Source organism: Cyclopterus lumpus, chromosome 8, assembly GCF_009769545.1.
Source record: "Cyclopterus lumpus isolate fCycLum1 chromosome 8, fCycLum1.pri, whole genome shotgun sequence".
Taxonomy (NCBI): Eukaryota; Metazoa; Chordata; class Actinopteri; order Perciformes; family Cyclopteridae; genus Cyclopterus; species Cyclopterus lumpus.
The window spans coordinates 19,256,910-19,270,206 of NC_046973.1; the positions used below are offsets into that span (position 1 = coordinate 19,256,910).

At 47.7% G+C, this 13,297-nt stretch overlaps 1 protein-coding gene across 1 annotated transcript in view; it reads left to right on the forward strand.

The window, feature by feature from the left end:
- The window catches only part of LOC117735670 (BAH and coiled-coil domain-containing protein 1), a 55,907-nt gene that overhangs the window by 37,660 nt on the left and 4,950 nt on the right, over window positions 1–13,297 (forward strand). Inside the window, exons 10-24 of the mRNA XM_034540466.1 lie at window positions 747–1,694; window positions 3,045–3,214; window positions 3,374–3,510; window positions 3,720–3,833; window positions 6,606–6,720; window positions 6,998–7,232; window positions 7,621–7,812; window positions 8,557–8,730; window positions 8,865–9,148; window positions 9,355–9,435; window positions 9,850–9,979; window positions 10,075–10,189; window positions 10,719–10,794; window positions 12,849–12,957; window positions 13,105–13,221. Coding sequence (XP_034396357.1) covers window positions 747–1,694; window positions 3,045–3,214; window positions 3,374–3,510; window positions 3,720–3,833; window positions 6,606–6,720; window positions 6,998–7,232; window positions 7,621–7,812; window positions 8,557–8,730; window positions 8,865–9,148; window positions 9,355–9,435; window positions 9,850–9,979; window positions 10,075–10,189; window positions 10,719–10,794; window positions 12,849–12,957; window positions 13,105–13,221 — 2,997 coding nt within the window. The remainder of the gene's footprint in view (window positions 1–746; window positions 1,695–3,044; window positions 3,215–3,373; window positions 3,511–3,719; window positions 3,834–6,605; window positions 6,721–6,997; window positions 7,233–7,620; window positions 7,813–8,556; window positions 8,731–8,864; window positions 9,149–9,354; window positions 9,436–9,849; window positions 9,980–10,074; window positions 10,190–10,718; window positions 10,795–12,848; window positions 12,958–13,104; window positions 13,222–13,297) is intronic.

Consider the following 13,297-nt stretch of genomic DNA (forward strand, 5'->3'; position numbering starts at 1 on the left):
ATCACGTTAAAGTATAATCAGTTTAAGATGCCGCGAGTTCCAAATTGTAAGCCAAATATCTCTGACACAGCAAAAGAAAAGGGACAGGGAATTATTTATTTTTTATCACCTTGGACATTATATCCGGTGGTAATTGGAATGGCCACTGTTGTGAATTATCTTCTTTTTTTTCTCTGCTGATGTTGTGCTAATATGTGTGGGTGGCTCTGTTGGCAAGAACCTGATTGACTGAACAGCTCTAGGCTGCAGAAAATGGCCGCCGGCTGAGCTGGGGCTTTCCACTACCGTTACTTCGGTAATGACCGAGAAACACCTCAATAGCAGCCCTGGCCTCTCCTCCACCCCCACAGGCCTCCGCACTCTCTTCATCATCATTAATGTCTGGCTAACAGCCGCCGCACGCCAGAGGAATTGTGTCAGGTGCTCTGATAAACCAAAGCCTGGCCCACTTCAAACAACACACGCACCGGTTTGCGTGTGGTCCTCTATCTTTCCCCACTGCTGGCAGAGTGCAGGTCTTTTACCGGGTTTTAATCACTTTTGAAGTCAAAGGTAGCAAGGGAATACTGTTTAGAATGGGCCTGATATGGAGGGACTTTAGATTTGGATTCAATTGTGCTTCCTGTTCACTTTCACTTACAAAATGATGCCATTGTGAGATCATTTTGTGGAAGGGTTTTTAACAGAATTGGCAGTCAGTTTTGACAATTGATGATTTTATTATCTATATTTCTTTCTCTCTATAGACTTGCCTCCTGGATATACCTACACTGCTATTCCCATGGGCTACAGGAACGGGCCTTCCCCCCAGGATGTTCGACTGGCTGAGCCAGCTGACCTGGAAGCAGTCCAAGTGGAGCCTGCTGAGCATGCTCCTCAGTCTCTCTCCAGCCTGGGGGAGGAGCTAGACTGCCAAGCAGTGGTCAGGCCCCTCCCAGAGCCACTCCCATCCGAGGAACTAGAGAAAGAAGAGGAGGAAAGAGTGGTGGAGAGAGTTCTGGAACAGAGGGAGGAAGCGGAGGTAGCACTGGTGACAGCAGCCAACTATGTGCCTGGAGAGAGGGAGGTGGAGGAGCAGGGGCCCGCTGAGGAAGAGGTGATGGTTTGCCCCCCTGCTAAGAGCCCGGTGTGCGAGGCTGCTTCCTGTCCAGTCCCCCTTTCAACAGAGGAGCTTGAAAGGCCAGAAGCTGTCATCACCTTGGAGGAGGAAGCGGATGATGAGGCGGTGGATAGCCAGTTGGAGCACGCTCAAAAGGTCAACATGCCTGCAGAGCAGGAGCCAGAGCTGCCCACCATCATTGAGCTTGACCCTCCTTCCCCTGAAGCTCCTGAGCCTCGGCCCCCGTCCCTTGAGGAAGCAAAGGACAGCGAGCAGCAGCAGCACAAGAATGCGACGAACCCTGATGGCGGCCCAGTGGATTTTGTGTGTCTTTCCCCTGCCTCAACGTCTGCCCCTAGCCCAAACCAGGCAACTGTTGCCGTGCCCCACAAACCTCTCGTGCCCTGCTACTGGAGCCTGGAGCTGCTGATTGCGGCTGCCTTCTGCACAGACGTACCTCCATTTCCCTTATTCCCTCTTGGCACCCCATCAGTTGCCTCATCGCAGCCCAACCCCTACCAGGGTATGGAGCTTCTGAGTGAGCTGGCAGATCTGGAGCTGCAACAGCAAAAGCACACCTGTGGGAAAAGTCAGGGTGAGGGACAGTGGATCTCCCATTACTCACACATGCACACATGCACACATTCATAAGCTCTCTCGTAGTTTACCCTCTCTCTCCCCCTTTGTCCACTGAGACAAACTCCCACTCCCTCCTCAGGCCTCCGTCACTCTGCTTTCCCTCCCAGATACTCCTTTCTTCCTGCTGGTCTTGAGAGCCTCTGGTGGATTCTAACACGTCCCCAGAGAGGCCGTCTGCTTTGCCGTCTCTCTTCTTTGGTGTGTTGAAGGCACTTTTACTTTCTAAAAGGCTGTTCTAACGATGCAAAGGCCTCAGGAGAGGGAGACGAAGCAGGAGGACAGGGCTGAACTACTAGTGAGGGGTGTACACCTCCCTCCCTCACTCCCTTCCAGCTTTCCTTAGGGAGCTGTCTCTCTGTCTCTCCATCCCGCCGTCGTTTGATTCCCACGTGTGCACAAACGCACACACACACACACACACACACACACACACACACATAAAAACATACAAAAGTTAGTGTGTAATCACAAAAGCAGTCAATGTTTCCAGCACCCTGGAGCATTGCCTGGCTAATTAGACCCCATTGTTTTAAAGTGCCTTTAAAAGCTTCCGTGCTTTTTCAAAGCGCCACGTGTTTTTATAATTCATTTTATTTTATTCATGCAAAAGGATGTTTTGTGTTTACCGCAGCATCCTAATGTATTTAACTGCTCCCAAAAGAGTTTTCTATAAAAAGGGTATCATCAACCGATCTGAGAGGCAGTGATGTTGTCTTTGTGATGCGATATTGTTGACAGCACAAGGAAGTGGCACATGTCTAGTCACAACAATAGTCTTCATCAAAACAAGTAATAAAACAATTGATATATATATATATATATATATATATATATATATATATATATATATATATATATATATATATATATACATATATACTTGTAAGATAGTGTTACTTTGCAAACAAAAGTGCATGTTTCTTCTCCGTGCCTGGTATTCAGTCTTCAGCTCAAAGGTCGGAGGGTGCGTTCAGTGCCACGGGCAGGTAGGGCTATATATGAAGAGCATGGCCCAGATGGCCACTAATATAGCAGCATCTGGCGAGTCCACATTGATATGACCTCTGAAGCGATATGCTGCATGCGTCCTCATAAGGGTTTTATGTGCCCAATTTCTTTCTTCCTCACTATTCACCATATCTCAAGATGCCACTGAAATAATAAGCCGCACATGCTCATTTGATAATAATCTCACATGTACGAAATCTTAATTCTGACTTTGAAGGACACAAGCCTAGTTCAACTTTTAAATCAAGCGTGGCTGGACACAACATGAACCAAAACTATTATTCCGTTCCAGTGACAGAAGAGGAGTTGCTGATGTTTGACCTCCATAGCCTTGCTACCCTGGCCACAGCCCGCGCTCTGGAGATGGACTCCCAGGAATGCAGCAGTCCGGGTTCAGGGCGACACTTCCCGGCCCGCAGGATCCTCAATTTACGTAGGAAATGCAGTTGGACACCTCGCAATGAACCAGTAAGACTGCAGTGTTATTGCCTCAAAACACAAAGTTCATATAGGGGTTTTAATCTTTTATAAATGAATAGATAACCGACTGAAGAATGTGTTTTTTCTTGCATCCTGTTGAGGATGTTAATAATATTTAAAAAAATTAACCACCCAATGATGCCTCAGGTGTGCCCGGCCAAAGGTAGCATGGAGACAATGGACGGTCCCGAGCTTGCAATGCGTGTGAAGTTGGCTGAGCTGCAGCGCCGCTACAAAGAGAAGCAAAAGGAGCTGGCCAAACTTCAGAGGAAGCACGATCATCAGTGAGTGTGATCTTATCCTCCTTTCCCATAAGCTCACATCCACCTATTTTGCGTTCAGATATTTTTCGAAAGGAATATACATTCAAACACAATTGTTTCTAGTCTTCAGAGGATTCCTTTCTGCATTATTCGCTGCTACAACCTTTTGAGTTCAGATATGTGCAGATTGTCACCCCGGCTTGTGTGTTTACATCTGCGTGTGCGAGCAGGAAGGAGGAAACACCTCGCAGCCCAGCTCGGCGAGGACCGGGGCGGCCAAGGAAGCGGAAACCCACCCTCACCACATGTCCAGTGTCCTCATCTGAGGGCCAAAGAAAAGTCAAGTGAGTATCACTCAGCCCATCTACGCTGGCTGGCTATAGTCCAATCGTGCCTGATAAGGCCCTCTGTATCACTGACACACAGGGACCGCCTCTCATTGGCATGGAAAGGAAATGGGCGAACACACAGCTGAACCATTCAAGGAAGTCTACTTGAACCCTTTCAAATCAACACTGGCATTAATTGTATAACGGCATAATAAGTGTCAGTTGTGTGCAGGTCTGCTTGTACAGAATATTTATGCGCGCTTGATATATGGACTACACATAGAAAACTACTCACAAGTCTCAGGCTTCAACACCGCTGATCTTGAACCTCAGTGGCATTACTGTAGTGGATGTTGAGCCGGGGGGGTTGACGAGCCGAGGATGTAATTAGAGTACTGTGAATTCTCCTGTAATCTGTCCCAGCAGGAGGGATGTGACACACCACGGCCATTACAGTCCCACAGGGTCACCAGAGGTCCAAAGGATAACATGATGGTCAGACAGTCCAGGCACCCAGGGGATGACAATAGAGAGGGGGACAGATAATCAAGGATACAGATATTCAAGAAACAAGAACCCTACTTCATCTCCAAATGTATCGATGACATAAAGTGCGAGCGTCAGCCTTTGTCAAAACAGGGGTGCCTTGTGCTGTTTGGTGGAGGTGGGGGAACTGATGAACCAAGAGGGTCTAGAGGATAAAGGTTTTCTGTCAGGGTTCAATTAGCCGGGGGTTTGGAAGGGCTTAGAGCACGAAATGTCACCTTGCAGCGTTCCCTCTCGCTCCATTTTCTCCTCTCCCTCCTTTTCTCACTGTGGTTTCTGGGCAACAGTCCACCGTGTTCCCAGCTGCCCCTCTGCGGTGTCACCTCTACTCTCCTTCCACCCATGTGCCCCTGCCCCCTTGCCAGGCCAGCACTGATCGGAGTGGGGACGCTGATGCTGGGTGACAATGACACCCAAATGAAAGGGTAACGGGCCGGGGGCCTGCAGCGAAGTGCAATGGAGGGAAGGAGGGTGGGGGCCGACGTGGGGGTTGTGGGGTCTTCTGCAGGCTACAGTGCAGTAAACCGCAGTCTGTCTCTTTATTCCAGTGGTTCCCGGAGTGAGGGGGGGGGGGGGGGGGGGGGGGGGGAATAGGGGTGGCACAACCTGATAAAATATATGATGCATGATTCAGCAGGGGCCACAGAGGGGACCTGCAGAAAATGTTTGGGAACCACAGCTCTATTCTGTTAAAATTTGAGCCACAGCTCAAGTACTTTCCTTCGAGGCAGCCAGGTGTACACCATTTTGTGTCTGTGTGTGTGTGTGTGTGTGTGTGTGTGTGTGTGTGTACAATGCAGCAGACAATGACGTGACACATCTGAACAAGGAACGGAGACAGACTGGGGACTGATTAGCCCCATGTTGCGTTACATGGCAGGGTTACGTAAAAGCATGTACTGCACCTGCCACTCATGCCACTACAAGACGCTGACGCTAGGGTGCTGTGATGGAGGGCAGTGGGTCAGCGGGTACCAGCGCAGCCTTTTTAGTATCTCCTTCCCTTCCTTATTCCGCTTGAACCACAGGGAGTGTGTGCGGTAGGCTTTTAGTGGGCGATAAATCCAAGCCTCCCTGCCTGTGCATTCTAAGCAATTAGGTATGGATGCAGCTGTGCCTGTGAGCATTTATGCAGGCATTGTTTGTTTTTGCGTGTGCCTCCGTTATTCCTGTGGGTAAAGCACTGGGGTCCTTTGTGGTGCTGCTTTGATTGGGGGGGGGAGGCTGGAGAGAGTTGCTGCTAGCCAGCAAAACCCTGCTAATCAATTCTGTTTAATTAGTCACTGTACGCTCAGCCCCACCAGCCCCCCCAATGAGGGGAGGGACTCTGTCATATTGTGTTTGTCAGCAGCGGAAGGCGAGCCGTGGCGGGATCTGCCTCACGGGGACAACTCACACTTCACTGCCACCTCTGTCACTCGGCTGTCAGTCAGTGGGCAGACGGTCCCACTGCCCGACAAATCGCCTTCATTCTGTCACATCCGACGCTCTTGATTATGAGATTTACACACAATCAAGGCTTTCATAAAAAAAAAAAATCAAATATAAAAGCAGCACACACATGTAATGGCAAACGATGTGTACAGAGCTATAACTTGAATGTGCCTTATTTATCTGCTTCACATTTATTTAAACCATGCTTACTCTGCACATGTGACTGATTTCCTAGGCTGAACGCACACTAGGAGAGGGGAAGTTAATCTTTTGTTTGAGCACGGCCCGGCTCACGTCGGTGTGGTCTATGGGCAGACGTCCAGGGGGAAATTCAAGGGCATTTGGAGTGGTTGGCCTGTGATGCTGCTGCTCAGTGTAGGGGAAAGAGTGTGCCTCAGTGATATGAAAATGCAACTGGAGAGCCATGATTTTCACTGAGAACAATAGAGCAGCATACAAATGCAATGCCTTCCAACCATTCAGTGTATCTTTCGGAGCTATGCGGTGCTTCATAGGCTGCGCAGACACTCCCCAGATAAAGCGTTAAGGCTCCTTATGCCACACTGCCCTCAAACAATCCCAGGTTCCTTGTTAGATCCCAATTTTTCAAGTGTGTGGTTCAGACACTGGGCTCTTTTTTTTTTTTATCATTCTGTTCATCAGACATAGAAATGAGACTTATTAGATCCCACAGAGAGGTGACTCAACTCTCTGTTTTCCCCTCTGATGTCCTACCCCCCTTTTTTTTTCTTCTAAACCACCGCCATTCTTCTCTAATGAATGCCTCTCCCTTGTTTTGACTGGCAGGTCGATGGGGGCGGGGCTTGCACTGTCGCCTGAGGACCAAGGAGGGGGCGGTGACAGCCAGAGAAGGAAGAAGAGGCTGTCCAGTCGAGGCTTTGAGCGGCTCAGCAGCACACAGGTCAGGGTCCTCTATGCATCGAGAAATAAAAGAGGCCACTCTTTGCTTCTTTGCGTTTGATATATTCCTTTGTTGCACACTATTTCTAATTAGGTGTTACCTCAGGAGTCAAATTCGCTGCTCTCCATATTAATATCTTTTTCATTAAGGCTTCTACTGTTCCTTTTTCTTCTGTGCGTGTGAGCAAACGAGAACCCTCTCCCCTCTGACGTTCTGATGCTTTTGCGGCTGCTGTGACCGGGAGTGTAACCGGCTCTCTCATCTCTCTCTGTTGCAGCAGATAAAAGCACAGGGCTGCAGAAAAAGCGGTCTTCACGGCATGCTCAGCTCCAAGCTGGCCGGCGATGTGACTCAGCTCAAACAGAAAGCCCAGTGTAAAAAGATTCTCTCGGGGTCGGGCTCCAGAGACAAGGAGGTTTCGCCCTGCAACTCCAACCCCAAGCATGGACACAGAAACCAGTCCGCTGGCAAAGCAGAGTCCAGGCGAGAGTCTGGGGGACAAAGTGACACAGGTAGAGACAGGCAATTGTTTTGTTTGATTTAGCACAATGTGCTGTGTGTTCATTAGGGGTGCACCGATCCGACTATTCCAGTCCCGATAGCGGTATCTGTACTATCTAATCTATGGAATCTAATATATCTGATACCAAGTACTGATCCCATACCAGTGTTTAATCCATAGCTTGTATGCCTCACTGTGTGGAAGGGGCTGGGATCATTCTTTTATATCAGGCCTGACTTAAACAGTGCTTTCTTAACTTTGTCACCAATATCCATCTATCACAGTTCCTATTGGCCTGACATCTGATATCAGTATTGGTTTTCACTCTCGCGCAGTGTAATCGTTAAAATACTATTCTTAACCTAGATATGTGATCGTTTTCTTTTGGTAACTCTCAGCAGCCAGTGTGGACAGTAGCCCCCAAGACAGCTGGACTGGACTTGTGCACCACGGACGTAAAAAGGGATCCTCCACCCTGACACAGGGCTCGTCCCGGCTGAGCCAGCCAAGAGCGAGAGATCACCGCCAGAGACGTGACGCGATGGAGGAGGAAGAGAGCTCCCCCGTAGAGAGTGGCTCCTCTGATCAAGGTGAGTCAGTGACGACAAAGAGCTGCTTATGAGACACACACGGTGATGGGTAATGAAACTGGCCACAGCAACCCAATATGGATCAGTGGTAATCAACAGTGTCCTCTGAGTGTAAGAAAGACCTTGGTGTGATTGAGTGTTGACTTCTGGGTTCTCGCCTTTGCTCCAACAAAGGCAGTTAGGTGAACTCGGGACTTAGCTAGCTATGAAATTGTTATCCGTATAATGGAACAGCCATGTGTCGAGTGTATTTTTTTGGTTGATGAAAAGACTCATTGACCCTAAATAGACATACAATGCTACATACATCTAATGAGTAACGGCTGCAGTGCATCAAGCAAAATGCAAAATGAAAATAACGTATGGACTTAGCGGACAGTGGTGTGCATTGATAGTCGACACCTCCGCGATCGGCCTTGTCGGCCGGTCTGGGTGTGCAGCCACAGCTGTGGACACTTGCCTGTGAGAGATTTGACAGCCCGGGAGACCCGCAGACTGGATCAAAGAGCCACTTTACAAAGTGCAGTGACAAACTCACTCCTACACTCCCTTTGCACATTAGCGCTGAAGCATGGGGGTTAACACCAGGAAATACCACCGAGGCAAAGCACTTCATACATCAATTCCATGAACAGTTAAACAATTTACTGAAATGCTAATGAAGTGCCTGTGAAATGATGGAGTGTAAGCAGTACGTTAAATAACTTCACTGGCTGCTAACGACTTATTTGCTGTTTCTCTTAGAAGAGGAAGAAGAAGAAGGCAGTTATGATACTGATGAAGGTCGAGACTACCGAGCCCAGCCCCGAAGAGAAGTCACCTCGAGCTCCTCCGTGACAGGTCCGAGTCCCTCATCTGTTGTAAAACTGGAGGCCAACCAGAAAGCCAGGAACAAAAAACAGAGACAGGAGCTTTATGGTGAGGCCGTCCTTTGAAACTGCTTCATAAGTCAACAAAGCTGCCCCACATCTTCATGGGAAGCATCTGTTCTGTGTTTCTCCTTCTGGCTTGTTAGCCTGGTCTAAATCTGTTTCTTGAATTGAACTGCACAGGCTCACAGAGTCTGTCTGGAGCCGAAGGGGAGGTCAAAGTAAGGAAGAAGCCCCCCTGCAGGCTGGGCCTGGCCACTGCAGTCAAAAACCGCCGTGAAGATCACCGGTCTGAGGGGGTGAGAAGGCCATGTGGACCCAGGTCTAAAGAGCCTCGGTGGGGCAGTCTTGGGACCAGAGGCAACCGCTACCGGAGGAGCATGGGACTGGCCACCTTCCCGACCACCAGTGAGAGACTAAAAAGGGCGACCCGCAAGAGCACCATGTTGAGAGGAGCAATCAATAAGGTCAGCAGGAAGTATTCTGATCTAGCAATAATTTATACTATCAACGCGTTCCCACAAATTCATAATTCTTACCTCCAAAAAGGGACTTGAATTGTGCAAACTATTCTGCACATAAATCCTTCTTTGATCACGTTTGTGCACAAATGGACCGTAACCAGTCACACGCTTACCACTCATCTTGTACAACGTTGTGTCGTCTTCAACAGAGGAGAAGTTGCTGGTCAGTTGGGGGCCCATCTTCACAGAGTGAGGAGGGCAGCAGGGGACGAAGGAACAAGGACCAGCAGGTACTAGTGAACACAGAACCCGGTTCTACACAAAATGTCTTCATATATTCTATCAGGAATTTCTTACTGTCCTAGATTTCTCACCCTGAGGACAGTTACTGTAGAACTATTAAAAGTACTTAGCACATTGCACATAGCTCAACCTCCTGCTGAGTAATCTTAGGGGAGGAGAGGATGGGAGAAAAGATGTGGGAAGGGGGTGGCTCACACCTTCTGCTGTGAGTGGAAAAAAAAATGGCTACTGATGGGAGATTGTACAGTCACTGTGAAGTCCCCTGCAGTTAATTGCTTCTTTGAGTAGCGTGCTAAACAATTTCTTCTTTCTTCTATCACGCTTTCCATCTCCACATTTATTTTCTTGTCCATTCCTGCATCCATTTATTCTTCTCTTCTTTCGTCCGCTGTGTTTTCCAGCCAAAGGGACGAGCCGTCAGTCGGCTGCTGGAGAGCTTTGCGGCCGACGAGGGTTTTCAGATGGATGGCAGCAGCTTCTCAGAAGAGGAGGAAGACAGCAGCCGCTCGTACAGCAACAAAAGCCCTGAAGGTCAGAGACGACACCGGATTATCTTGTAACAGCGGATAGTTTCAGGGATGTCGGGAAATATTAAATGCGACGTTTGCTTTTTTTTCCTTATGCAGTTCCTAGGTGCGTCGTGACCAAAGAACTCTTGACCGATGGACTGAAGGTGCTGATCTCCAAGGACGATGAGCTTCTATACGCTGCCAGAGTGCACACACTGGAACTACCCGACATGTAAGCACACGTGCAGTGGTTCAAGTCGTCGTCCATCGGGGTGTTTTTTAATACACACGTGTCATATATTTGAATTCCTTCCATCAGAGTATTTGGGTTATTAATGTTGAAATCAAACTGAGGACGACACAACAGACATGAGGCTTTTTCCACATTTGGATCAGTGTTCGTTCTCTAAACCTTGCACACAAAGTGTCAGTGCCATGTAAAAGCTGAGGCTTGGCTAGAGGATGAATTACCCTGGAGGCTAGCACATCCTTCCAGACATCAACACATGCATACATGGTGTGTTTGGGGATCACAAAAAAAAGAGGACTTTAGCACGTCCTTCCTCTTCCTTCCTTTACCAACCCGACAGTCACATTCCTAGCGCTGACCATCAATAAGGCCCCTCCAGCTCAGGCAGCAAAAAGATGCTTTGACAACAGCAGAGTGGGAGTAACACATGACATGGGGGAGGCCGGGCGAGCATAATACAAGCATCTGAAAATATATATTTTTTCATTCTCTGCTGTGCTTTTTCCCCTAGCTTTAGCATTGTTATCTACGGTGAGAGAGGAAACCGCCCAAGAATCTATTCATTGGAGCAGCTGCTGCAGGAAGCTGTAAGTTCACCTCACTGCACTAAAACACTCTGTTACAGGAAAACCCCTCAGTTGTTTGGTCTTCGGGGTCGCTCAACACTTTTTTTCTTTCCCCTCTCTTAAACATCCTTCTCACCCTTTGCCTCCATAGCCTTCCAGCCTCTCTGTAGCTCTGCCAGTCCCTTATTTTTCTCTCTCTTCAAAACATCCCATGACTGTCTCTCAGGGTCATAGAAACCATTTAAACCTCCTAGATGTATAAGAACATATCGGAAGACGAGGTGAACTTTACATCCCCTCGCAACAGTTGTTTAAAGGCTCAGATCAATAAGAGTCAATCACGTATGACAATAAGCTAGCTAATGGCAAACCTGGAATGATTCAAAAGTGTCCATGTACATCTATACTCCACAATTAAATTGTTCACCACTTTAGTTTTTCAAGTCACGCCTGGGGTGGTTAAGATTCTTCCCCAAACCACAAGATTGTTTGAATTTGTAATTGTCACTCATACGTTACAGTGTATGTAAGTAATCCGTGTAAAGAGACATAATTATACGTTGCAGAACATGCACTGCATTTAGGTAATATGTGCTTCCTGGTGTGCTTGGAGTTTTAGCTTTTACTGCAGCCGGTGACCTTTATCCCATATTTACTGAGAGGACGCTATAACGGCACCAAACAGCTGGGTCAACTAAAGCAAAGCCATCATACCAACATCTCCTCCAACTGTGGGCAGAAGTCTTCACTGTTGCCAAACAGGGTGCAGGATGTTGTGTTTGCACTCAATTGTCCAGAGAGGATTGACCCCGGAGGAGCAGAGCAGAGTTCAACTGGCACGAGTCATTAAGGAAAAGCTGCCAAAGGGCATGATCATTTGAACATAGTTTTGAATGTTTTGTGATCATATTTTATCTGAGGTTATGAGATTGTTGTGAAATGTAAATGATCACAACTTTACACATATTATAGACTACATCTAATGTAATTTCCTTTTGGTTAGTGCAGCCTGTATGGAAGTGAGCTGTGTGAAAGAAACTTAATTGTCATACATTTCCACTTAAAGTGACTAGCCACGACCTTTTGTGTTTTCTATTAAAGCAGGGTAAGTTATTCTGTAAATATTTTGAGGAAGTTTGAAACCCTGCATTGTTTCACCTCACAGGAAACACGTGTTTAAAGTTAACTGAGATGTATAAATAGCAAGTGCATCGGATTCAATTAAACCAACTTTGTAGTGAGGATTTTCGTGCAGCATAAGTTTTTTGTTTTGTCTAAGAGCACTCAAAAAAGCCCCACATGTTATTGTTTATCTCCTTTTATTGGCCACGTGTTACTGTAGCAGTGGTCACCAAGTGCCTGTTGTTCTGCAGTAGAAGATCAGACTTATATTTGTTCCTTTACTATCTCACCACCTGCGTCCTCCTACTCTCATCTGTATGAGCTCATTCATTCTCCTCAGTCCTACACAAAGCACTTCTGGCAACTTTGGTCTTATTTAAACACTGATCAGATAGCAGCTGGTCCTAATTATGCCGTACTTCCACTATCTTGTCTTTAAATTAGTCCCAAAGCCATTTATTTGACTTTGACACCAACGCCCCCGATTTCCACCGCGCTCCTACTCCCGTGCGCGCGCACACACCCTCATCCACACCTCATCAGTCAAAGGGTCCCTCGCCATGGCAACAGTAAATGAAAGCAACCTGAAAGAACCCCCAGTGAGTGGCGGATGCTGGGGCTGCCTGCATTGTTGGAGGGAGGATCTGGCAACCTGCAATCACAAGCCCTCTATTCAGGCCCTCTTTAGTATTACTCAGCAAGTCAGGATTTACTGCATCATGGCTTCCGTTCTTTTCATCCCTGACTGGCACATTGGCATGAGATAAGTGCCGCTTGGAAATGTGGCACAGTGGCTGCCCATGCACAATGCTCTATGGCTCTCACACTGTTTTTTGTATGTATGCGTGTGAGCGTGTGTGTGTGCATGCGTGTCTGTGTGTGTGTGTGTGTGTGTGTGTGTGTGTGTGTGCAGCCTGTAATGAATCTTAATTATGTTTCGGTCTGGCCTTCAGGTCCTGGATGTACGGCCTGAGGCAGAGACGATGCTTAGTGAAGGAACCAGGGTGTGCGCTTACTGGAGCGAACGCTCGCGCTGCTTGTACCCAGGCTACGTTCGCAGAGGTGAGACAGCAGATATTTTTACATACGTTTTTTCCGGTTTACCCTCTGCATGTACACATTTACCCGTACTGTATTTGTACTATCGTTTTTTTGTTGTTTTTTTGCTGATATTCCTGCTCACCTAGTACATTTCTGTTTCTCTTGGAGGTGGTTCATCGGATGAAGGGAAGCAAGGAGGAGTGATGATAGAGTTTGATGATGGAGACAGGGGGAAGATCTCTCTCCCAAACATCCGCCTCCTGCCTCCAGGATACCAGATTCACTGTGGGTATCTCCTCTCCTTGTCGCTGGGAATTTTCCCTTTTCATGTTGCACTGTTTTGTCTACATGTAAGTAAATG